The sequence below is a fragment of the Marmota marmota genome, unplaced genomic scaffold (genome assembly GCF_001458135.2).
Source record: "Marmota marmota marmota unplaced genomic scaffold, marMar, whole genome shotgun sequence".
Classification (NCBI taxonomy): domain Eukaryota; kingdom Metazoa; phylum Chordata; class Mammalia; order Rodentia; family Sciuridae; genus Marmota; species Marmota marmota.
Genome location: NW_025999894.1, coordinates 153107 through 179792, shown reverse-complemented (window position 1 = coordinate 179792; position 26686 = coordinate 153107). Strand labels below are relative to the sequence as shown.

The following is a 26686-nucleotide window of genomic DNA, read 5'->3' as shown; positions in this document are numbered from 1 at the left end:
TATCTCCCCAGTTGCTAGGATTACAGGCATGCGCCCCTATGCCCTGCTATTTCTGATTTTAAATGGTGATAGTAGAGCTGTTTGATAAACAGGAGACATCTACTAATTCTGTCTTCAGATCTGTTTTTCTATCTGATCTGTCACACACTTCCCGTTTCTTTACATTTTTATTTTTAATTGTGGTAAAATATATCTAACATAAAATACTATCTTAATTGTTAAGTGTTACATCTCAGAATGTTAATTACACTCACACTATTATGTGACCATTTACAGACTTTTCATATCACAGCGTGGAAACTATGCATACACCATCAAGCTCCCCACCTCTTGTCCCCAGCCCCAGTTCCTGGCACCCACCACCTACTTTCTGTTTGTCACAGACTTCCTTTTGTGAGAGACAGGAAGGTAATAATTCTTCATTATTCCCAGGGGAAAGCAAGCTTTCTTAGTGGTGAGTTCACAATAAAATTATATAAAAAAAAAGACAAAAGCAAGAGTTAACAGATAAAACAGGAAAACTAGAGTTCAGATTTTGAGATAATGATGTAGTAGTAAGAAAAAGACTAGAAAATTATTATGTTACAAGTAATTAGACATAAAAGAAAGAATTGAAACAAAAAAACAATATTTGTAAAAGAACCAAGTAGAATTTTGAGAATTAGAAAATAAAGTCATTGAAATCTAATATTGGATATGAAAAATAGCTGGTTAGTCACAGCTAAAAAGAATCAATAATGAACTTGATAGATGTAGAGACATTCCTCAGAATAAAACAAAGGCGTGTAGAGAGAGAGAATGTATAAAAGGTGTAGGTCAATATATATGTGTAGGAATTCCAGGGGGAGAGAGTAGGATGCTGGTATAGACACAGTATTCAGGGACGTAAGACAAGAGACAGAGCAAGATGATTAAAGATATGATTCTAAATATTTTAAAAATCTAATGATCATTATGCTGGAGATTTTAGCTTAGAAAATGAGGCAAGAAAAAAAAAACCATCCAGATTGGAAAGGAAAAAAAAAGATTAGGAAAAAAAAAAGTAAAATTATTCCCATTTGCAAATGACATGATCTTTTATATAGAAAACTACAAGGAATCTGCATACAAACACACACACCTTAAACTACTAGAGTTAATAAATGATTTCAGCAAAGTTGTAAGATATAAGATCAATACACACTCTTCTGTTGCATTTCTACATATTAGCAGTGAATAATCTGAAAATGAAGAAAACAATTCAATTTATTTAAAAATATTTAGTAACTTGATATACGAAAATGGGAATTTTGTCTTAATTTTTGTCAGTAAGGTAGCCTATATTTATGTTTAACTAGGTATGAAGTCTGTATAACCAGAAGATTATCAGTTTTCTGTCAATTGCATCTGTAACAAATTATTCACATTATTTTAATTAACTGATTAATTATTTTTGTGGAAATGAAAGCCAGGACTTGGTAGTTTTCTTCCCCTGTAGATTTTAATTTATATATATTCTTAAAACCATCTTTTTTCCCCCCTGTGGTGCTGGGGATTGAACCTGGGGCCTTGTGCATGCAAGGAAAGCACTCTACCAACTGAGCTATATCCCCAGCCCCTTTCTTGGAACCATATTAATATAAAAGCAATTCATACTGAGGAACACATAATATATTCACCTAGTTCAGAAATTTACAAAAGTGAGAGTAAACTTACGTCCTCTCTTTTTAGTCTGTTCCCCTGAGCCATCCCACTTAACCATTTTCTGATCATTGTTACCAGACCTTTGGACCTACATTTCTTTTTTTTTTTTTTTACTTTTGATCATCTTTTATTGTTATAAAGAGAACTTTGTTCTCTAATAACATTTTATGTCATTAGAAATATTATGTTTAGAAGCTATGAAATATTTCTACTGTTATTAAAATATTATGTTTAGAGACTCTAAAATTAATTGTAAGTTTATAGACATATGCAAATGAAGTGTTTTAAGTAAAATTATTAATTAATTTTACACCTAAGTTTTCAAATAATTAAAAATAAGATTTTTTTTTAAATTTTTTATTGTTGGTTGTTCAAAACATTACAAATTTCTTGATATATCATATTTCACACTTTGATTCAAGTGGGTTATGAACTCCCATTTTTACCCCATATACAGATTGCAGAATTACATCAGTTACACATCCACGTTTTTACATACTGCCATACTAGTGACTGTTGTATTCTGCTACCTTTCCTATCCTCTACTATCCCCCCTCCACTCCCCTCGCATCTTCTCTCTCTACCCCATCTACTGTAATTCATTTCTCTCCCTTGATTTTTTTCCCTTTCCCCTCACATCCTCTTATATGTAATTTTGTATAACAATGAGGGTCTCCTTCCATTTCCATGCAATTTCCCTTCTCTCTCCCTTTCCCTCCCACCTCTCATCCCTGTTTAATGTTAATCTTCTTCTCATGCTCTTCGTCCCTACTCTGTTCTTAGTTACTCTCCTTATATCAAAGAAGACATTTGGCATTTGTTTTTTAGGGATTGGCTAGCTTCACTTAGCATAATCTGCTCTAATGCCATCCATTTCCCTGCAAATTCTATGATTTTGTCATTTTTTAATGCAGAGTAATACTCCATTGTGTATAAATGCCACATTTTTTTTATCCATTCGTCTATTGAAGGGCATCTAGGTTGGTTCCACAGTCTTGCTATTGTGAATTGTGCTGCTATGAACATCGATGTAGCGGTGTCCCTGTAGCATGCTCTTTTTAGGTTTTTAGGGAATAGACCGAGAAGGGGAATAGCTGGGTCAAATGGTGGCTCCATTCCCAGCTTTCCAAGAAATCTCCATACTGCTTTCCAAATTGGCTGCACCAATTTGCACTTTATCCAATAACTATAGACTCTGTTGAGAAAGATGAGGAATATAGCTCATTTTCCACAGCATCTCCCTCTACATTATGGTTTTTCTTCTAGTTCTCTTAGTGGTTACTTTTATGACTTTAATAATAAACACAGGCTTCTTTTTCTTGACCTATCAACTTTATAGATGCTGCATCTTGACTCCCTGAATTGTAAGATGAGGAATATTTTGTAATTGTGTTTCTTTCTATATCTCTTCTCATTTGCCTTCCAAATTTCACAAGCTACTTAACAACCAGCCACAAGTTATGAGATGGGTACTAATCTAAATTACAAATAGTAACTCATGGAATCCTTATATTTATAGATGAGGAAGAGGGACCCTAGTTCAAGGAAGTAATTGGCTGGGATTTGAACCCAGGGACCTGGCTCCAGAGTTCATGGTCTCAATCACAATGTTGTGCTACTATATTCTTGTTTTTATTTTGTGATGGTTATAATCTTTGAATTATGTCTTATATTATACTTGTATGTTTTAATATTTTAGGGGTCATCTGAAAAAACCAACATTAATAACAATATGATTCTTATAAATATGATAATTCGCATGTCCAAGTGATGGTTCTTGCAACACATGAGAAGGAAATGCTGTCCAAATAGTTACCAAAACTGTGTAAAGAGAACTTTATGAGCAAAAAATTAAATTGATGATTTTTTTCTTGTTTTTATCAGTTGGTTAAAATCATGTCATATTTTAGTTTGTTTACTATTTAAGATAGGACTTTATTTTGAATTTTTAAAAATGTTCTTATTAGTTGTTGAGGGACCTTTAATTAATTAATTGATTGATTGACTTGTATGCAGTGCTGAGAATCCAACCCAGGGCCTCACACATGCCAGGCAAGCGCACTACCACTGAGCCACAACCCCAGCCTGCAGGATAGGACTTTTCTTGTACAGCTTTTTATTTATTTCTCTGGCATTTCTAATAGCCTTTTTCTCTTACTGATAGGAGCAGCACATGCCTTCATCTCTTACTAATATCATGTGGGGTTTAAACAAAGCGTTACCTGTGAATCCATTTTTCTTCCTTAAACACCTCAGGACCCTTTGCTTCCTTGTTTTCATTTGTATACACTGATTTCTAGACTTTTTTCTATCACGCTACACAGCTGTCATTCCAGAGTTTATTTCTTTTTCTTCATGACTTAAATCTACAGTCTACCTTTAAATATCTGAGGATATTAAATTGAACTTTTAAATATTCTTTTCTGCTCCTTAAGTTATCAATTTTGTTTCCTCTGAGGTCAAGTAGCCTTTTATTTATCCTGATCTTTTTGGAGGAATGTGTGTTTCAATTTCCCTCAAAGCTCTGGTGATCTTAATGACCCATTTATACTTATGAATGAGCGAATACAATGGATTCATAAAATAAATGGCTGGCATGGAATTCCCATTCTGTGACTTGGAGATTTTTCTCCAACAGGTCTTTGTCCTGAATGGGATGGACCAGTGGGAAGCTAGGTGCAAAGGTGATCTCTCTCAAGTGACATCTTCATTTTTAATTGATTGATTGATTGTGGTACTGAGCAGTGTCCCTAAGCCTTTTTATTTTTTATTTTGAGACATGGTCTCACTAAGTTTTCCAGGTGGGCCTTGACCTTGTGATCCTCCTCCCTTAGCCTCCCATGTTGCTGGGATTTCAGGCATATGCTGCTGTGTCTGGCTAGGGGTTATGAATGCGTGGATATGAGGCAGAAGTAGTCTGACCTTCACCTTCCTGTCCTACCCTGGCCCCATATCCACCCACTCCCTAAAACAAAAGAGAAAGGCTTGATTTTGGGTACACAGAGCCCACAGGGAGCTCACACACAGTTCCTCTCTGTGTTATCCCAGTCCTTCTGTGTGGAGAGTATGAGGGAGCTCAGATAGGCCTCGTTGGCATCTCCCTGGATACTGCTTTCCTTGCCTTGATGATGAACCTGGGACTTCAAAACCTGAGGGATCCACTGGGAAGGAGGAGCATGATCCAGCCTTCTGTTGTATTCTGGACTGTGGATCCCCACGGTTCTACCCCAGGATCATGGCACTAGTACCAGTTTCCAAAAGCTGTTTTGCTATTCACAGTGTTGTCAATAAATTTCTCTCTACAAAGCATGGAAATTAATTTTCTATGAATAATGTCTGGGGAGGGAAGGGAGTCAAGCATGTAAGCCTGACATTCATCTTGAACTGAAAAGTCAATGGTGCATACTTTGGGCACAGGTCTTACATGGTTTTATGTAGCAAAATCTATTGTTTCTCAAGTTCTTAATCTTAACAATAATATATACACATAATTGATATATATATAACTGTATAATTAATATATATATTTATATATATAGTTAATATATAAATTAATTGTATATATAATTAATTTAGGCTAGTTTTCAAAACATTAACAAATTAGAAGGTTGTTGGGAGGATGCTGCTTGTGGCAGAAACAAGAAGTTAAAGCTGATATGTAAATTCTTAAAGTAGACATGAGAGCCAAAATCAAAGCTGTCTATACAACTCATGTTACACATTCAGCCTAAAGCTGCACTGTGTTGCAAGATAATGACTGAAGATCAAATGGTCTATGTGAGAAGCAAAGAAACTTATAGCTTTAGATTTCCATAATTGATAATCACAATAAAGTCTTGGCCTTTGAAGGGGCATATTCTAGCTGTCTGGATGGTCAGACATGGAGTGTTTCCTCTGTCCCACCGTCAATGGGGGGCTATGGAGTCAGATTTCGTCAACATTTGTTGAGTTCCTGCAGTGTGCCAGGCTCTGTCCTAAGTGTTTTTCACATGGTTCTTTCCATTCTATAAATAACTCATGATTTATATTAAGTTAAATCTTACTTTTAAGAGCATAGCTAGCTTAAATTAAGTCATGATGATGAAGGTGTTGTGCCAGTAAAGGAGGGGCTTTGCACCCAAATCCGGCTTCCTTAAGAGGTCCTCGTCTGGTACTTGTGAAGATGCAGTGAGGAAATCAAGTGTCAAGGAGGCTGAGCCTTTATCACTCACCACACAGACAGGATGAAATAGAGTTATTTCTAGAGCCCAGAATGCTGAGTCCAGATGGACCCTAGTGTGCTAATGTGTGAACTTTCGGGGTTTTTAAAATTATGATTTATGTTTCTTAATTCCTAGGTGCCTTTTGGCTTTGGTGTGGCCGCCAGTGTCCGAGTGGGCAATGCATTGGGAGCAGGGAATGCTGAGCAGGCTCGGTGCTCCTGTACCTCTGTTCTGTTGTGTGCGAGTGAGTAAAGCACTTCTAACCTCCTGGTGTCTTTAAGGAATTTAGTGTGATAAGTGAAAATCAATGTATCAGAATATCTTAACGAATTGAGTCATATATATATATACACTCAACTATGCTCTTTCCGATTTACTGAGTTAAGTCAATCTTCTAATTATAATTTTCTGTTACTACATGCCAAGTAAATAATGTTCTGCTTGATTCTACTGAAATAATTTCCAAGGCAATTATCATATGCAGTCAGACTTTATGAGGATAGTATAGTCCAAGTGACTAACTCTCCATGTTCCTGGACCATCACCTCTTCTGGCTATTCCAGTGTCCTAAGATCTCAGCAGTTGGAAAAGATTCTGATGCACTGATGGCCTGGCCTGTTTGTGCTGCTGTAAGAGAGTGCAGACTGGGAAGTCCAAGGTCAAGGCTCCAGCAGGTTTGGCTGTCTAGTGAAGGATGCTTTTTGCTTCCAAGGTGGAGACTTGATTTTCATTCTCCTATGGCAGAAGGGACGGAAGGGTGAAAAGGGGTCCAAAGAGACCTAATCCATTCATCAGGTCACAGCTCTCATGATCCAGTCACCTCCCAGAGAGCACACCTCCCAATACAGTTTCATTGGAGATTAAATTTCAACATGAATTTTGAAGAGGACAAAGCCATTCAAACTATCGCAGTTGAAATCTTATCGAGGATCAGTCTCCCTTAGAAAAAGGAGTCAGAATTGCCAGAGCTTAGTTATCCTTTTCATAGACAGCAAAATGACACATTATTTACCTTATAAAAATTTATTTTGAGTTGGGGTCTTGCTATGTTACCTCAAACTTGTGGGCTCAGGCAATCCTCCTGCTTCAGCCTTGCAAATCATTGATGAGAGTCTTCCATGAGATGTCAGCTCTAGGATTTATCACACTTTGGAGAATTGTCACTTCCTGTTGGCTTCTTCCATGCTTTCCAGGTGTTTGTGCACTTGCACTGGGAGTTCTGCTAGCAGCTTTGAAGGATGTGGTTGCCTACATTTTCACAAGTGACAAGTATGTACTCATGGATAAAAATGTCATTGCTTTTAGGTTTTCTTTCTTCACTATATTTTTCTGATTATGAGAGATGAATAGCAGTTTACTTCATAGGAAAGCTCTTCATGCAGCCAGGAATGAGAAACAGAATTATGTGAATGAGTTTGAATGAAGAAAGCCTAAGAAAACCATTCCCAATCCTCCCATACCCAGTTCATTTACTCATCAGACCTGAGTGGAGTTTTGCTCAGATGTACACAGGAAGAGTACATGTAACATCCTCATCCCCAGAGAGGCACCTTACAGTCCAGGGCATGCTGACAGTACCCATGCCTGATTCTTTCTGGGCAGTATTTGCAAAAATGACTGACTTTGTCTTAGGCTCAATTGTATTGCATTTTCTGTAACAATGTGCTTGAATATTTTTTTTTTAGGTATGCTGGTGTGTCTTTTCAGTAAAAAAAAAAAAAATCTTCATGGGCAGCAGGTGTGGCTCAGTGGTAGAGTACATGCCTAGCATTCTTGTAGTCCTGAGTTTCATCCCCATCTGAAAAAAAAAATTCTTTTTTCATGGAGACTTTGAATAATTTGTACCAGTTGCCTCAAGTTCCGGTTGGGAAGAAATTCAGTCTTATTTTTTACAAGTTGTGCTCTCCCAGTTTCATCCAACTTCACTGGTTTTAAACAAAAGCATAAATGTATTCTCATAAAATCTTAGGCCTAAGGAGGTGGTCAAGTGGAGAAACAGGGACTGGTTTTATCTTCATGCCTTAAACAACAAAAAACTAGACAAAAAAGTAGGTATTTTAAAAATGTGTTTTATGCATTAGACAGCACAGAAGAGTTATTCCTGAGAGGGAAATGTAATGAAGAGAAGCCGCGATCAGCTCAGCTCACTGGAAGAGGGTTTTCAAGCCAGGAAGGGGAAGCCCTGGTGTATCAGACAGCTTTTCTTTGCTGTGACAAATACCTGAGAAAAGCAACTTAGGGTAGGAAAGGTTCATTTTGGCTCACAGTTTCAGAGTTCTCAGTCTATGGTCATTTGGCTCTATTGCTTTGGGCCTGAGTGGGGTGGGACATCGTGGCAGAAGGATGCTGCTCAGGTCATGGTAGCCAGGAAAAGAAAGAGGGAGAGAGGGAGACAAGCAGAAAAACCAACCGAACTACAGACAGACAGACAGACAGACAGACACACACACATTCAGAGAAGGGGGCTGAGGATAAGAAATACCTTTCAGGGCAAGTCTCCAGTAACTGCTTTCCTTCATCTGGTTCCACTTCCTAGTTTCCATTGCCTTGCAGTAATTCATTCAGCTACCAAAGGATTAATACACGGATGAATCCATAGTCTTTGTGACCCATTTACTTTCCAAAAGCTCCACCTCTGCACTGGGGACCAAGTCTCCAACACATGAGTTTTTGTGGGACATTTCATGTCCTGGCAAAGCTCCTCTGTCCCCCTCAGGTTGAAGAAACACAGTTGGGAGTTCAAGGGGGCAGTGTGATTGGAGTTCACAAAGCATCAGAGAGAAGAGAGCTCCTCGGAGAGCACTTTCAAGATCCTCAGAGGTCTTTCTAGATCTTGAGCTGAATTGTGTATGTAGGTAACTTAGGGAAAATGGGGCCAAAAGGAGCAGGCAGAATAATCCCTGGAGTTTATAAAGGATTAGGAAGAGTTTGTGTTACCGCCAGCTGAATGAAACAACCCCAATACATAGGACATCTATCTGGTAGAGTTTTCAGAAGGGTGTTGCCTAGAAAAGAAATTTAGTCCTAGGTGTCAAGGGTGCTCCGATCTTGCCTACTCAAGCTTAAGTACAAACCTTGAAAGTATCAGACTGTTTCTAGGAAACAGTAACAGCTTTAACCACGTTAAAGCTCAAGGGTATATAAAATGGTAGCTTTGAATAGATGTGATGGTCCCAACAAAGTAAAATTCACAACACCTAGCAGACAATTAAAAATGACCAGGTAGGGCTGGGGCTGGGGCTCAGCGGTAGAGCGCTGGCCCAGCATGGCTGAGGTACTGGGTTTAATCCTCAGCACCACATAAAAATAAATAAATAAAAATAAAAGCATTGTGTGCATCTACAACTAAAAAAAAAAAATCTAAAAAAATGACCAGACCAGGCAAACATAGAAGCAAGAAACTAAAATCTGTAATGAAGGGAGGTATCAGTCAATGGAAAATGACCCAGAAATGAAACAGAGAACTGAATTACTCCTATACAAGGATATTAGAACAGCTTTTAAAACTATGATTCATATCTTCAAGAAGGTAGGGCTGGGGTTGTGGCTCAGTGGCAGAGCGCTTGCCTCACACATATGACATACTGGGTTCGATCCTCAGCATCACATAAAAATAAATAAAATAGAGGTATTGTGTCCATCTATAACTAAAAAAATTTTTTTTAAAAAGAAGGTAGAAGAGGAACAACAAAATGAAACAAAGAAGATAGGGGAGAAATATATGAGCATGTTGAAGTGAGACATCAAAGATATAAAAAACAAAATAAAACCAAATTGAACAGAATATTAGATGACATCAACAGCACATTAGATACCATAGAAGAAAAAAAATAAGGAATTTAAATATACAGCAATAGTAAATATCTTAAATAAAATGTAGATAGAAAAGACTGGAAAGAAAAATGAATAGATAGTATCTGCAGGCTGTGAATGGCCTTAAAACCAAGTATTAGAATTCCCCAAACAGATGCTCTCCTCTATTGACAGAAGAAAATTTTAAAACATAATGTCAAAAAACCTAGACAGATTTGAAAAAAATCTTAGAATTAAAGAGATCCAAAGAGCTATTTAATGTAAATACCCATCTGATGCTGGGATTCCTCCAAAATATATTTGTAGACCCTGCAGCTTATACTTATATAACTTCAGTGATGAAGAACTTGCTAGCAGTGATTGTCAGGGTATCATCCTTATTTTGAGTTAAAATCTTCCTTTCTCACCTATAACCCAAACTGTTATCCTCTGCCTGAGGCAGAGTCAGCTAAAACATTTGCCTGCACAGGTTTCCAACATGTAAAATCCCTCAAAGATTGAATTTAGCCCTGGGCAGGTCTGAATCAGGTGAAATAAAGACGGCCTTCCAAGTAGGGTTTTCTAGGAAACCACCAGACATGTGGTCTGTCTGGAATATAATAATTGTGCTTTGTGAACAAGGCTTCAAAAGAGCCAGCCTGTTCTTCCTCAGGTCATGGAACATAAACTGTTAATGTTCAAGGTTACCAGTTAATGTTCAAGGTGTCCTTGTTGGCAGGAAACATTAGGATAAGTTACAACATCACAAAGCTTGCTGTTCTCACCAATATTCAGCCACTTTTGTTAAACATTTGTTTTAGTCGTAGATAGACACAATACCTTTATTTTATTTTTTATGTGATGCCGAGGATTGAGCCTAGTGCCTCACAAGTACTAGGCAAATGCTCTACCACTGAGCCATGACCCCAGCCCCTCAGCTGCTTGTCTTGAATAAGTGCCCCAGACACCTAAAGCGCCTTTGGTTCATTTCTACAGTTTGGAAAAAAAAAATGGGGTCTGATAATATTTGCCAGATTCTACTTTTCTTTCTTCCTTTCTTTCCTTTCTCTTTGTATGCTTCACAATTGTTTTGTTGTTGATAACTAGCCATTTTGAATATTATAATAAGTGACTGTGGCAATCAGATTGTCTTTTTTCCCCAGGCATTGCTGTTCTTGCTTGTAGAGGGCTACAGTCCTTTTGTTTGGTAACCTTCCAAACTAGCTTTTATACAGTCTCTATGACCTCATAAGAGATTTCTATAAATTCTTTGATCTGATGAGGGTTTTTTTTGAAAGCTCTCTTTAAAAAGATTTTTTTGTCCCCAATACTGGGACTTGAACCAAGGGGTGCTTTCTTTGCCACCGAGCTACATCCCCAACCCTTTTTACTTTTCTTGAGACAAGAGTTTCAGCTAAGTTGCTGAGACTAGTTTTGAATTTGTGACCCTCCTTCCTCAGCCTCCTGAGTCTCTGAAATTACAGGCATGTGCCACTTCACCCAGCCTCTTTAAATTCTTTGACAAGCACTGCCTGGGAAGGCACAGCAGTCCAAAGGGCCTCTACGCTAGTCCCTCAGTTAACCTGATCAAAACGCTCAACTCTGACTTTTGGAGGACAAGGCCCTTATTATCCAACCTGGCAGCAGAAAGCTACCCAAGAATGCTGAGTTATAACCCCAGACCCTCAGCCACTTGTCTTGAATAAGTGCACCCATAGGACACCTAAAGTGCTATGAGTTCTAAAAAAATGGGGTCTGATAATATTTGCCAGATTCTACTGGGAGAATGGGAAAACACAGCTGCTCTGTTGAATGCCAGACTTAACCAGCTCTCACCAGCCTCTTCACCAAGCACTCTCCTTATATTGCAAGTGTTTGACTGGACTCCAGAGTTCAGAAGTGGCTGATTCTGACATTTCTTACCAGTTCAGTGGTAGCTTGGGAAGAGGCTGATTCTTAAGCTTCCTTCTCTGCCATCTTCCATGATGTCACTGGGATAGCGTAGACTTTCCAATGCTGATATGGCTCTCATTCTCTTGTAGGAGAAGTCTTTTTTTTAAAAGTCTTTCAGATATTTTTGTCCTTGGCTGTGCACTTTTTTTTTTTTTTTTTTTAGATTTACTCCCTCCTGTGCATTTTTCTGTTCTTCTTTTGGAATTCTTTTCAGACAAATGATAGAACTTACTCATTAATCCAAAACATCTCTTTTCCCTTATCTCTCTTTGTGTTTTGGGACATTCCCCAACTTTATCTTCCAAGTTGGAATTGAGTCTTTAGCCATGACCATTCATTATTTGGTCTGTAAGTAAAATTTTATTGTTCACATTTTTCATCTCCAATTAACTTTTGCCCAATGGCTCCCTTTTCCTTAACTCCCTGCTGTTAGCTCCTGAATGTCACTAAGAATAGTAATGACAATTTAAAATTTTTTCTCAAGTTCCTTACATTTTTCCTGCTTCCTTTTGTGTCATCATACTTATTTTGATTTTTCCTTTTTAAAAAAAATATGCTATTGATTTTCCTTAGTTCCTGGTGGGCATTAATTCCATGTTTGTATTTTTTAAATGAAAAACCATATCATTGTGATCAGTGGAGGGAGTGCACATTTAGGTGGCTGCAGTCCTACCAGTCTGTTCCAAAGAGGTCACTCCTCTGAGTGAGAGAAGTGACTGCAGGCTTTGCCTAACTTGGTGGCTCTGGATGACCATTAGGCTTCCTGTGAAGGTTCATGGGAGAGAGTAGGAAATCTTTTCTCTGGGAGAGGATACTGTGGCCTGTTCCATGAATTTCATTCATAATGACCCTGTCCTTGCTGTGCCTTCTCCAGAGCTCCAAGATGTCCTCTGCAGAAGCTGTAGGCAGATCTTTCATAAATGAAGAATCCAGGGTATCCCTGAAGAGAGAAATGTTACCTATATGAATACTGCTTTCAACTCAATTTTTGAGGAAGACTCCTTTATACAGAGGAGGCTTTCTATACACAGACTGGAACCTGCTTTTTCTTCCCAACCCCCATATTTACTTCCTCATAAATGGAGCTTTTAGAATTATGCTCTAAAACCAAATGCCAAATGTTTTCTCTGATATAAGGAGGCTGATTCATAGTGAGATAGGGAGAGGCAGCATGGGGGGAATAGACCAACTCTAGATAGGGCAGAGGGGTTGGAGGGGAAGGGAGGGGGCATGGAGTTATTAATGATGGTGGAACCTGATGATCATTACTATCCAAAGTACATGTATGAAGACACGAATTGGTGTGAATATACTATGTATACAACCAGAGATATAAAAAATTATGCTGTATATGTGTAATAAGAATTGAATTGCAAAAAAAAAAAAAAGAATTATGCTCTAATGGCAGCTTAGTCCATGTCCCTTTTAACCTAAATTCCATGTAGTAAAATTTGAATTAATGAGGTTTTATTATGTACTTAATTTGTCAAAAAGAATTTTTTTTTAATTGAATTGTCAGGTTTGTGATTTTTAGGTCACTGACTACTTTCTTTTCCTCCAACAGGGATATTATTTCCCTTGTGAGCCAAGTGATGCCGATTTTTGCTCCCTTTCATTTATTTGATGCACTTGCAGTGAGTATTTGGAGTGATTTTACTCTAATATACATAACAAAATGTGTTTTGTGTTTCTAAGTTTTTAAATTAAAAATAAATGTCTGCTATTTCATTTTTAAAAAGAGTGAGCTCTTGCTTCAAGCAGTCTGGGCCACTTGAGGGAAAGATGAGTTACTTGAGTGTGTAGCCTCACAAGGTGGAGGAGATTGAGTTCTCCGTCTCCTCCTCTGCCCTAAGTGACATCCAGCCAAGGGGTGGGGTGACCCCTGCCTGAGTCCTCTCAGGCCTGCCATGATGCCTTTAAATTAATTCTGACCACTAGAAAGTCTTTCTCTAGTTTGGTCTTTTTTGGATCTATGGTTATCTGAAGACCCTATGGCTGTACTGCAGAATCACCCCTGAAGGCTTCTTCTCAGTTTGAACAATTATTCTTCATGGTTCCTAGGCCCTTTTTTCATCTTGCTTTTTCCCCCCATGGAATTTCTTGAATTTTTCCCATATTACTCTGAAGATGTGATGCCTGTGACTGAACACAGCAAGTGGTAAGAAGAGTATGGAACAACAGTTACTAATATGGCATTATGTAAAAACGTGGATGTGTAACCGATGTGATTCTGCAATCTGAATTTGGGGTAAAAATGGGAGTTCATAACCCACTTGAATCTAATGTATGAAATATGATATGTCAAGAGCTTTGTAATGTTTTGAACAACCAATAAAAAAAAGAAGAGTATGGAAAAGAAGCTCACAATTGCATTAATATTTTTTGGCTATAATTTTAGACCAATTTCTGCTGAGATACCATCAATGAAGTCCATAAATCCTTTTTTTTTGTATATGATTTTACAAAATATTATTTTAAAAAAATTTTGGGTACTGAGAATTAAATTCAGGTGCTGAGCCACAGCCCCAGTCCTTTCAATTTTTTGTTTTGAGATAGGATCTTGTTAAGTTGGTTAGGCCTTGCTAAGTTACTGAGGCTGGCCTCAAACTTGTGATCCTTCTATCAGCCTTCTGAGTCACTGGGATTACAGATGTGCATCACTATGCCTGACTACAAAATATTTTTATTTTTATTTATTTTTTTCCTTTACAGAACAGATGTTTTTCAATTTTTAAATTAGAGCATTATAGTTGGGTTCATTTGGACAAAATCATACATGCATGGAATTTGATTTCAGCTCCTGTTCCCCTGCCTTTTCCTCCCCTTCTCCCTTCCTCTATTCTTTTTCTACTGATCTTCTTCACTTGTTTATTTATTTATTTTTGACTGGTACTTTCTACATACACAAAAAGGTGAAATTCCCAGTGTTATATTTATATATGCATATAACATAATTTTGTTAAATTCATTCCATATTCCTGTCCCCCTTTCCTATTCCTGAACCCTCCCTCTCGATCTTCTTCCACTCCATCATCTTCCCTGTATCTTTATGATGTCTCTCACCCCCACCTCCTCATACCCCCTCCTCACCTTTCTTCCCTTATTTTGCTCTAGCTGACACGTATGAGAAAACATTTTTCTGAGTCTGGCTTATTTCAATTAGCATGATATTGTCCATTTCCACCCATTTACCAGCAAATATCATAATTTCATTCTTCTTTGTGGCTGAGTAAAACTCCATTGGGTATATATACCACACTTTCTTGATCCATTCATCGATTGATGGCATCTGGGCAATTATATAATTTGGCTATTGTGAGTAGCCAGATTCGCAAGATAGTTAAGTAGTCAAGATAAAAAGAAATTTAAATTATGTTACCTGATGATTTTTCTGAGTAAAGTTTTTGTGGTTTTATTTTTGTTGTTGTTGTTGTTGTTGCTGCTGCTGTTAACATAACTTAAATTTATTTATTTCTTATTTTTGTGGTGCTGAGGATGGAATCCAGGGCCCCTTGCAAGCTAGGCAAGTGCTCTGTCACTGAGCTACATCCCCAGTCTGTTCTCATAATTTTAGAAGCGAAGTGTTTTCCTTTATCTCTTACTTAAAGGTCTGCGAGGTCTGCTTTGAGACAGACTATTTGAGCACGACAGACTTGTGAGATACTAATGCACTACTCTGTACTTGATGACGGCTGCGTGACTGCAAAGTTGGTGTTGGTTCTCCTCCCCTTAGGGCACCTGCGGAGGAGTGCTGAGAGGTATAGGAAAACAGAAGATTGGTGCTATCTTGAATGCCATTGGTTACTACATTTTTGGTTTTCCAATTGGAGTGTCTTTGATGTTTGCTGCTAAACTTGGGATAATAGGTATGTGATTCAGTCCTCAGGGACTTAACTTTGAATCTCACTTTGTCATATTAAGATAAACTGCTTGAAATATAAAGCAATTGATTAGAAAGATGTCCTGTGGAATAGGAAAAAATATCCCCCCGTTTATATTCAGTGCCTCCTTTGTACAAATACACTGGAAATGCAGTATTGGACAAAATAAACATGCTTCTGACCTCAAAATGAGCCCAAGATTAAATGATTAATTATACAACTAGTCAATTTCTGTTGGGCTAAGTACGTCAGAAGAGAAGGACAGAGGACCTGTGAGAAGCTACAGGGAACATCTGTGCACTTCTGGCTTGACAGAACAGCCCCCTAGATGATGAGCTAGTTAGATCAGGCCTGAAACTCAGGTAGAATCACCTAGAAAAAATGAGCAGCTTTTGTTGAAAGGACTGTTCTTTCTCCACTGAATGACCTTGGTTGTCAATCTTGTTGAAAATCACTTAGCTATACATATATGGGCTTTTTTCCTGGACTGTCATATCTGTTTTTTGGCCTGTATGTCTGTCTTTAGGACTATACCACACTGCCTCGATTGCTGTAACTTTGTAGTAAGGATTGAAATTAGGAAGTGTGAATTCTCTGACTTTGTTCTTTTTAAATATTATTTTGGCTGTTTGAAGCTTTATTTCATATGAATTTGATCATTACGTTTTCCATTTCTGCATGAAAGATCATTAGCATTTGAACCAGAATTGCAACTGAATCTGTAAGACTGCTTTGAAGAGTATGGCCACCTTAACAATATTAAGTCTTCCCATTTATGAAAATGAATACCTTTCTATTTATTTAGGTCTTCAGTTTTTTATAGTAATGATAGCAGTTTTAAAGGTACAATTCTTTTACTTTTTTGGCTAAATTTATTCCTAGGTATTGTATTCTTTTGGATGCTGCTATAATTAGACTTATTTTCTCAACTTTCTCTGCAGATTGCCCATTGACAGTATATCAAAGCATGGATGATTTTTGTATCTTCTTGTATCTTGATCTTGTATTTTACAATTCTATTGGATTCATTTATTACATCTAAGTTTTTTTAGGAGAAGGTCCAATATATATATGATTGTGTCATCTGCAAAGAGATAATTTTACTCCTTTTCTAATCTTCATACCTTTTTGTTTCTTCTTTTGCATTATTATTCTGGCAAGAACTTCTACAGGGGGCTGGGGATGTGGCTCAAGCAGTAGCGCACTCGCCTGGCATGCGTGCGGCCCGGGTTCGATCCTCAGCACCACATACAAACAAAGATGTTGTGACCGCCGAGAACTAAAAAATAAATATTAAAAATTCTCTCTCTCTCTCTCTCTCTCTCTCTCTAAAAAAAAGAACTTCTACAGTAGAATTTAATAACTTTTCTATATTTTTAAGTATATTTATTTTCAGTATAAGACGATGTAATAGCTAAAATTTATAGAACATGAGATAATAATCATAAAAAACATCAAAATTATGAGTACGCTCTTTGTGTATTTTATGTTACTTAAATATACGACATCCCATTAGTTCACTTTATGCATGAAAAACCTAAAGCCTGAAGAAGTTAAGTAATTTTTTCAAAAGTTCCACAGACAGTAAGGGGTGAGGCTGGATTTGAATTCAGGTCATAGGGCTTCAGATCTGCCCTCCTTGCTGTATTTCCCTCATTTGCATTTCATTATTCCATCATTCATTCAATAAGCATTCCTTGAGTACCTGTATGTCAGGCCCTGAGCTCTGTTAGTATCTAGGGATATAAAAAGAAACGAGCGAGGTCCCTATCTCTTATAATTTCATACTCTCTGCTCTTCGCTTTCACTCCTCTCTTGTGTTTTGGCAGTTTTTCCACTTTCTGCTCTTGGATGTTGGTCTTCATTAGGAGCCAGGAGATAGATGGCTTGCTTCTGTTCTCTCCCCCTTAGAAGTCTTGGCTTTATTCCCAGCTGCTGATATGTAAGTCATTTAGATTCAAGGACTCTGCACCACCCATGCTCCCAAACCTGAAGAGTCGTGCCACTATATCCTTCATATCTGCAAAGGGTTCATCCCACTTGCAAGAAAGAAAGAGTTAGGAGTTTACCATGGCTGTGGAAATAGCATTCATCTTAGCGTCTATTATTTCCCACACCCTGTTATTACCCTCTTTAGATGTTACCTCTCAGCACCTGTCTTCTTGCAAAGGAAGGGAAGGGTGGTATACAGCTCAAGAAAACTTCTGTTTTTTACAGACACCTCATTTCTTTTTTTTTAATATTTATTTTTTTTAGTTTTAGGTGGATACAAAATCTTTATTTTATTTTTATGTGGTGCTGAGGATCGAACCCAGTGCCTCATGCATGCCAGGCGAGCGCGCTACCACTTGAGCCACATCCACAGCCCCCAGACACCTCATTTCTTCCTTGAGGAAATTCTTCTCTCTTGAGATTCATCTCAAGATGGTACCAATAGATCTCTGTCTGTACAGAATAAATACAGTCTCACCAAAGATTTAGAAACTAACTTTGAAATCCACCTGCCAGTTCATCCAATACTTGGAAGTCACCTGTGTTTTCATGAAATAGGTGCTTCTCTGATACTCATAGTTTCGGTGTTCCATTATCTGATGAACATTTTAGAAATGTTTGCTTCTGCTCAGGTGCATTTTTCATCAAGTTTGGGTCATCATTCCATGAAAAAGAGAGAGCTATGTGATAGTGCGAGAAAGCCAAATTCTGGTTAGGGTTTGGTCATGTAATACAGCATGTAACCACGTATGGTGGCATGTGTCTGTAATTCCAGCTTCTCAGGATTAAAGAAGGGGCAGGAGGGCCACAAGTTTGAGGTCACATGTATGACATAATGAGACCTACCCCCATCTCAAAAAAAAAAAAGCCATTTGTCATTATTGGCATTCCCTCTAGCTGATGGAATTCCAGGAGCTTTTAATGACTTGCCACATTTGCCTGAAGAAGCCAGCAAAATTAGTGACTTGTTAAAAAAATAATTATGTGCACCATTGGAATAGAAGACAATTACCCAACAGTTGTTGCTGTTCTGTCACCAGTTCTTTCCTACCAAATTTGTGGTCTGTCTGTACAAGAGTGCATGTAGAGGACTCCTGGGTCCTCCACACAACACAGAAGCATGGCCAGAAGTCAGGAAAATCTGATAAGGAATGCTTATGTCATACAGACAGATGACACATTTGTCATTCCAAATGTGGCCAACCCCTTCCTCAAAATTTAATTTTCTACCCCTTTCCAACAGCCTTTTTTTTTTTTTTAATCTTGGCAATTGTGGTTTGGGGGGGTTTCAGATTTCAGGATTTTAACATTTAAGCATAAGCTGAGCATATGCTTGGATCTTGCTTGAGAACCACGAGCCAAAATAAACCTCTTTCTTTTATAAATTACCCAGTTCCAGGAATTTTATTATACCAAGAGAAAACAGACTTCTCCTTCATTATAAACCTCCTTCATTATAAAATCTGTTAGTTGTTGTGTATGTGAAGTCTGTTAATAACTGCATGTAGATGTTGGACCTTGTTACTCTTCTGAATTCCTCTTGTTGTGTACAGTATTTTTCAGTTTATCCTCAAGGGCTTTCCAGGCATAGAATCACATCATCAGCAAATGATTTCAATTTTATAGTCTCCTCTCCAACTTTCATTCCACTGATTCCTTTTTCCTGTGTAATTCCTCTAGTAGTATAATCAATTTTTATGCTAACAGTGGAACATCTTGTTTTATTTGTGACTTTAGCGATCATGCTTCAATGTTTCTGTACTAATAGCATTCTGTATTTGGGGCTGAAGTACACATGTTTTGTGTATGTTTGTGTGTGTGTTTTATTATGTTCAGGAAGTACCTATGGAGTCTATTTTATTGAATGTTTTCAACAAATATTCAATAATTTTGTCAAATACTTTTTTATTGCCATTAGAAATGATACTGTAATATTTATCCTTAGATCTATTATGAAGGTAAATAATATTAGGTTCTTCATATTGAACTCTCATGACTATAAGTTGTCTTTTTAAATTTTTTTTTACTATTTATTTTTTATTTGTATCAATACATTTATTTTGTTTATTTACTTCTATGTGGTGCTGAGGATCAAACCCAGGGCCTTGCATGTGCTAGGTGAGCACTCTACCGCTGAGCCACAATCCCAGCCCCTAAATTTTTTTTTGATGTTGCTGGACTTCATTTTATTCATTTATTTATATGCAGTGCTAAGAATCAAACCCCCAGTGTCTCGCAAATGCTAGGCAAGAAGCTCTGCCCCTGAGCCACATCCCTAGCCCTAAGTTGTCTTTTATTGAGCTGATAAATTCCTTTCTGTTAATATTTAAGAAATTTGTAGGGAGAAAGCTGGGCACCCTGAAAGCCAGGAAATAAATGCATGGCAGTGTGAAGAGCTCCATGAATGCACTCCCCAGCAAAACTAATGAAAATCGTGAATAAAATGAAACAACTACAACAAAAACCCAACTTAACAGTCATTGGCTGCAGGAGTACAGAGCAAGAAAATACAGGGTACCAGTAAAGGAACCATTGACATTCAAGGATATGGCTATTGATTTCTCTCAAAAAGAATGGGAATGCCTAGACCTGGCTCAGCAGAATTTATATAGAGATGTGATGTGAGAAACCTATAGAAACCCTAGCTTCCTGGGTACTGATGTCTCTGAGCCATTCCTGGCCACCTCTCTGGAGTAGAGGAAAAAGCCCTGGAGTATGAAGAGACAAGGAACGGTAGCCATATACTCAGCCATATGGTCTCATCAAACCCAAGACTTTTCACAGAGCAGGGATTAATACACTTATTCCAAAAAATGATAAAGGGCAGATATAGTGTTGAAAATTTACACATAAGGAAAGAATGGGAAAGTGTGGGAGAGAGTGGAGGTCAGAAAGCTTGTGATAATGAACTTGACAAATACATAATGACAACCCATAATGAAAATCTGTCAACAGGCATAAAGAACTTATAACATCTCAGAATACAATACATTTTATGCCAGTCACTTTTGAGGAGCTATGCATGTCTTTAAATATGTATCCAGAAAAATTTTTGAAACATACTATTCCTTTGAAAGGAAATTTGAAATGGAGTCTAGTCCATGCTTCAATTAATAATTTGAACAATTTCAAATGTAGCATTGTGTTAAACTTCTACTCAAACATTTCTATAGATAAGAGATTTAAAAATAAAGAAAAAATTTCTAAATGTGATCAATTTGTTACTTTACAAAAATCCATTATTCTGCAATTAACAGTTTCTCCTTGTGCCAACACACACAGTTTTAACAAATATGGGTGCAGTTTCTTGGGTCCCCATTAGATTGAGAATAAACCCTGGATCTTCCCATGGTAGCTTGTTTCTCTGACCTCCTCTCCTGTACACTTACATCCTTGCCACCAGCCTCCTTCCTAACTGACTTTCAAGCTGACCTTCTCCTGTGGCCCTGAACCCTGCAGTGCCCATCCTGAACCATCTCTCTTCCTGCTCCTCACTCTTCAGGTCCCCATCTCAGAGAGCCCTGGGACACTCATTCAGGCTCTGTCTGCAGGACATTATTACATGGCTTTGCCCAATGTCTGTCACGGTACTTGCCATTCTTAAAATCACCACATTTTACTCCTTGTTTATTATCTTATTTCCACCACTACAGTGTAAGCTCCTTGAGGGCCTTGACCTTGTCTGCCTGTTGGATTCTGTGTCTCTAGCCCTTAAAACAATATGTGGTACCAAAAAAAAAAAAAAAAGCCAGTTAGTATCAGTTAGTATTTGTTAGCTCAGCACATAAAACTGCAAACAGTTTTGGAGGCGTTTTGCATTGTTAATTGGTTGACTGCCATTAATAGCTCAGTGGTTGATTTGCTTCTAATCCAGGGCCCGTGCTCATGTAAAATTTTAGGGAAGTTAAAATTTAAGTTGAAATTTTGGCCTATGGATTATGGACTATTATTGGAAGAATTTTAATGATCACAGGAACAGCCTTGAAGAAAACCTCAATTCTTATACTCATTTTATACCCACAGGTCTCTGGTCTGGACTGATAGTTTGTGTCTTCTTTCAAGCCCTTTTCTACTTGATATACATCCTGAGGACAAACTGGAATAGAGTTGCAGAACAGGTAAGAGTCTGTGTGTGGTTTTAGATATGTAGATCTAGTTGATCCCATGCTGTGGTAAGGAATCTATAAGGTTGAAAATGAAAAAAAATGGCACTGGTACCAGGACTCACAGAGTCAGGAAATGCATGTGGCATGCTGGGGGGGGGGGGATGGAGAGGACAGAAGAAAGGTCTACTTCAGCACAGTTCTCTCTTAATTCAGAGCGGAATTGGGATCCACTCTACCAACCAGGGGATTAACCTTTAAAAAACAAAGGGAATTTGCTTGGACATATTCTTATTTTGGTATAATAGACTTAGTAATATGGTTTCCTATTTATACCAATGAGCTCTTTTTTAGCCTTCTCTTAAAATACTTTTTGTCCATTTTTTACCCCAAAGCAGGATGTTGAGTATAGTGATCTGTGGGAAGTAATTGGGGGCAGAGGGTTGTAATGTTGACCCACGTGAGTATCTGTAGATTGAACAGGGAGGTCTTTTTATTGTGTCAAGGCTTGAGATGAGGTGGTGGCTGGCTTAGGGGAGGGACTTTTAGAAAGGAGACACAAGGATAAGCCTAGATGTACCAGCTGTTGCACAAAGGGTTTCAGATCCCTTTGGATTCGCCTAATAATGATGTAGTATATCTTTCCTATGCTCAGTTTGATTATATTGAATGAATAGAGCATATAGACATGAAATTGGACCATACACTAACTTTTAGACAGTGATATACACATTTACCTTTATCTTTTATTCATTTTATCTTTGTGTAGGAACACAAGAGGCACAATGTGTAAATAGTCTATTATGTTTGCAACTGTAGTCACAATCAGCTTTTTATTTTATGATGGTGAGCTGAACAATGTGGAGAAAACCTGTGGTTTCCTGATGTTATGTTCTTTGGGAAAATGGCATTTTTTGGACCAAGAAAGACTATACTAGATATTGTAATACTTTAGCAGTAGTTTCAGTAGTATCTGTTTTTGTTTCTTTTTTTAATTTGTTTTTTTCAGATGTACATGACAATAGAGTGTATTTTGATACTTTATGCATATATGGAGTATAACTTATTCTAATTAGGATCCCAGTCTTGTGGATGTACTTGATGGTGAGAATCACTGTGGGGTATTCATATATGAAGATAGGAAAGTTATGTCTGATCGATTCTATTGTTTTTCCTATTCCTATCCCCCTCTCTTCCCTTCATTCCCCTTTGCCTAATCCAGTGAACTTTTATTCTTCCCTTTACCCCTTGTTGTGTTAGCACCCACATATCAAAGAGAATATTTGACCTTTGGTATTTGGGATTGGCTTATTTTACCTTAGCATGATGGTCTCCAGATCCATCCATTTACTGGCAAAAATCAGAAGGTCATTCTTTTTATGGCCGAGTAAGAGTTCATAGTGTATATATACTACATTTTCTTTATCCATTTATCTGTTGAAGGGCACTTAGGTTGGTTCCATAGCTTAGCTATTGTGAACTGAGCTGCTATAAACATTGATGAGGCTCAGCAGTATCTTTAAATTGAAATTTTAATCAGACTACCAGCTTGAATTGATTTGTACTTCATGTACTCATGTGATTTTTGTTTTTAGGCACAGATTCGTGCTGGGCTAAAAGGTACTAAAGAGACTCTACCGACCACAACAGGTAGTAGAGGCCATTTTCTGTTATACTCTATTTCTGCCTTACAGAGACTGAAACTTAATGTGGCCAGAGTTGTTTAGTTTATGAGATTCTACTCTCTTACTAAATATAATTTGTCTCAGCCATAACAATTGGCCTGATCAACTCTGGACTTTCCTTTGAAATGCTTTGTAAAGTAATTTCACATATACTAACCCACATCCCCAGCCATTTTTTTATATTTTATTTTGAGACTGGGTCTTGCTAAGTTACTTAGGATCTCATCTCAAAGTTGCTGAGGCTCACTTTGAACTTGAGATCCTTATGTCTCTGCCTCCTGAGCTGCTGGGATTATAGGTGTACACCACCATGCCAGGCTCAATGGTCATTTTTTTTTTTAAACACTCTGTTCTCAACCTGTGCTATGTAACTCCACTAATGACCTTTTCCTTAACTCAGTAGTTAAGTGAATGCCCAACTGTTCTCTTCAAATAGATCTCCCAAACCTTGAAAGAGAAACAACTGATGGAGTGATTTTGCCTGATATCATCAGACCAGAGAGCCAGATCAGCCAACTCATGTCACTGGAAGAAAACAACCAGTATGCAGTGCCAACCATTGGGGATGTCTTGACAGTGAAACAGTTGATACTCTATCGTGGAATGGCTTTAGCTGTGGCTATTGCTGTCCTTTTAGCAGGAATTTTAGTAAGAATTTTCAATGACCATGGATAAAATAGAAGAATTATCACCTGTCTACAAACTTGAAATGATAATCACATGTCATTTGTTATGTAGACAGTGGTTTCATTCTTCATGGTGTGTAGAAAGGATATCTTGGTTATTCCAAGAAATCCCACCATCGTATTGGAGATCAAGAAAGGGGCTACAATTTTTGTTTGTTGGTTGGTTTCTTTTGGTGTTGGGGATTGAAACCAGGCCTTGTGCCTGCTTCCACATGCATTCTACCACTGAGATATACCCTTTGCCCCAAGGAGCTATATAGTTTATAGTTTTCTCTGTTAACTTTATCATGGTTTCTAAATATGTAAATGATTTTTCCTACTGTGAATGTTCTTTACTCTTTCTTATATTGAATATCCTCCTTCTTTAGGGAAAGTGATTCATTGTCATGTAAAATATTATTGATCTTTTTTGTATATTTAGGTTAATACACTTTGTATTTATAGTGAGTATCTATCTCAGGTATTTATTTTACAAAACAAATACCTCAAAATTTAAAATGTATGCTGACAGTATTTGGGGCAATAATGTCAATATAAAAAAGGTAACTTTTAGTTTTTGTCTTTTAATAGATATTTGTGTCAGCTTTCATATTAACAACTAAATCTCTGTTCTTTTTATGACTCAGCTTCCACAGTACTGACAGCTACGGTTTCAACTTCTAGGCCAGAGATTTTTAGAATCTGAACAAACCAAAAAGAAAGAATTTGACCAATTCAAAAAGAAAATTATTTAAAATTCCAGTATTGGTTATTTCCTAACACAAAGTCCACCAAGTACTCGCAACAGAGCTCCTCGTTCAAAGCCCTGCTGGTTAGTCAACTTTCTGTTACTATAAAAAATACTGGGCATGTTGGCACACGCCCGCAATTCCAGCCACTGGGAAGACTGAAGCAGGAGGATCACAAGTTCAAGGTCAGCCTTGGCAACTTAGTGAAACCCTGTCTCAAAAAAATAAAAAGGTCTGGGGGGTGTAGCTCGGTGGTAGAGCACCCTGGGTTCAATCCTCAGTACAAAACAATAACAAATGCTGGGATAATCAACTCATAAAGAGGAAAGGCTTTTTTTGCTCAGGGTTTTGGAGGTTTCAGTCCATGACTGGTTGACCCCGTTGCTTTTGGGCTTGTGGCAGCACATCAAGCTGCTCGCCGCATAGCCCAGATATGAAAGAGGAAGAAGAAGGAGCTTGGGCCCCACTATTCCCCTAAAGGGCACAACCCCAATGAACTAAAGACCCCACAAGGTCCTCCTCTTAAAAGTTCCACCACTTCCCAAAACTGCCAAGCCAGGAACCAAGCCTTTAATACTTGGGCCTTTGGGGACTATTCTAGAACCAAACCAGAGCGCCACCCAGTGACCAGCACTTGCCTTAGCTTATTGTCTCCCTCTCTTGGAGGTGAGCAAGCTATTTAGGATTATTGGATATCCCGGAAATGCCAATTATGTGAGAAAGCAACTAGACAGAAACTGTGAGTTTACAGGGACAAAAACATCTTCTTCAAAGAGTTCATATAAAATATAACAACCACGAGGCAGAATAGGGTGCTATAGAACAAAACATTCGAAAAAAAAATTTGAGGCAAAATTTACATAACATAAAGGTAACCATTCTGGTTAAATTGGTGCACTCACTGTAGAAAATAGTATGTGGAATCTTTAATAAATATGGAATTATCATATGCTGCAGCAATTCCACTTTAGGTATACGCTGAGAAGAACTGAAAGCAGGGACCAGGTACACAGATAACCTATACACCAAAGTTCACTGCGGCAACAATAGCCAAAAGGTTGAAATAATCCAAATGGCCATCAACAGCTAAGTGGATGAACAAAATTTGTTATATACTTACAAATGAGTATTATTCAGTCTTAAAAAAAAAAGATGAAATTCTGATATATGTTACAACATGAATGAAGCTTGAAACATTATGTTAAGGAAAATAAATCAGATGCAGGTTTATACAAGGATATTTGTACAAAAGGGCAAATACAGTGTGATTTCGTTTACATAAGGTACCTAGGATAGTCAAGTTCATAGGGAAAGTAGAATAGGTGTTATCAGGGAGAGGAAAAGCAGGGAGTTATTGTTAATGGACACAGTTTCTCTTTGGGATGATGAAGTTCTGGAACTGTATTGCATGGTGAACGATTGTACAATATTGTGAATATACTTAGTGCCATTGAACTAATGCTTCAAAATGGTTAAAATGGTCAATTTATGTTATACGTATATATTTCATGATAATAAAAAGATGGAAGGCAGAAAAAGTAATTCAAATGAATATAATGTTGTCCTTCAGGAAAAAGGAAGAGAATGAATGGATGAAAATGAATTTGAACAAATAACGGCATGAGGTCTGACAACTGAATGGGTACTCTGTATTAGGGGGGAAAATCAATACTAAGATAAAACCTGGTTACATTTCTTTTCCCCAATAATAAGGCATTTTCTTGAATTTCAGGCAGAAATAGCAAATCATCTCCGAAGGAGAAAAAAGGTTGGTTACAGGGTTTCTTCTACACTGTGATATTTCTTTCTAGAAGGGAATATAGCAATGTATACAGACTTCTGAAGGGATCCAAAAGCCCCAAACTATTTTTTCCTTCAGATAACAAATAAAGGCAATGGATAGATATCCTTAAGCATGCAATAACCTGGCAGATGTAACAACCCTGATTATTTTTTGAAAAACAAACAAGCAAAAAAAAAA

The 26686-nt window shown here is 37.6% G+C and overlaps 1 protein-coding gene across 2 annotated transcripts in view; it reads left to right on the top strand.

The window, feature by feature from the left end:
• The window catches only part of LOC107157166 (multidrug and toxin extrusion protein 2), a 55991-nt gene extending 29762 nt beyond the window's left edge, over positions 1 to 26229 (top strand). For both annotated transcript variants that reach the window (XM_048796157.1, XM_048796154.1), the window contains 7 exons: positions 6021 to 6129; positions 7079 to 7154; positions 13195 to 13264; positions 15364 to 15496; positions 21527 to 21621; positions 23202 to 23256; positions 23728 to 26229. In XM_048796157.1, coding sequence (XP_048652114.1) covers positions 6021 to 6129; positions 7079 to 7154; positions 13195 to 13264; positions 15364 to 15496; positions 21527 to 21621; positions 23202 to 23256; positions 23728 to 23966 — 777 coding nt within the window. In that variant the 3' untranslated portion in view covers positions 23967 to 26229. The remainder of the gene's footprint in view (positions 1 to 6020; positions 6130 to 7078; positions 7155 to 13194; positions 13265 to 15363; positions 15497 to 21526; positions 21622 to 23201; positions 23257 to 23727) is intronic.
• The last annotated feature ends 457 nt before the right edge of the window (positions 26230 to 26686 follow it).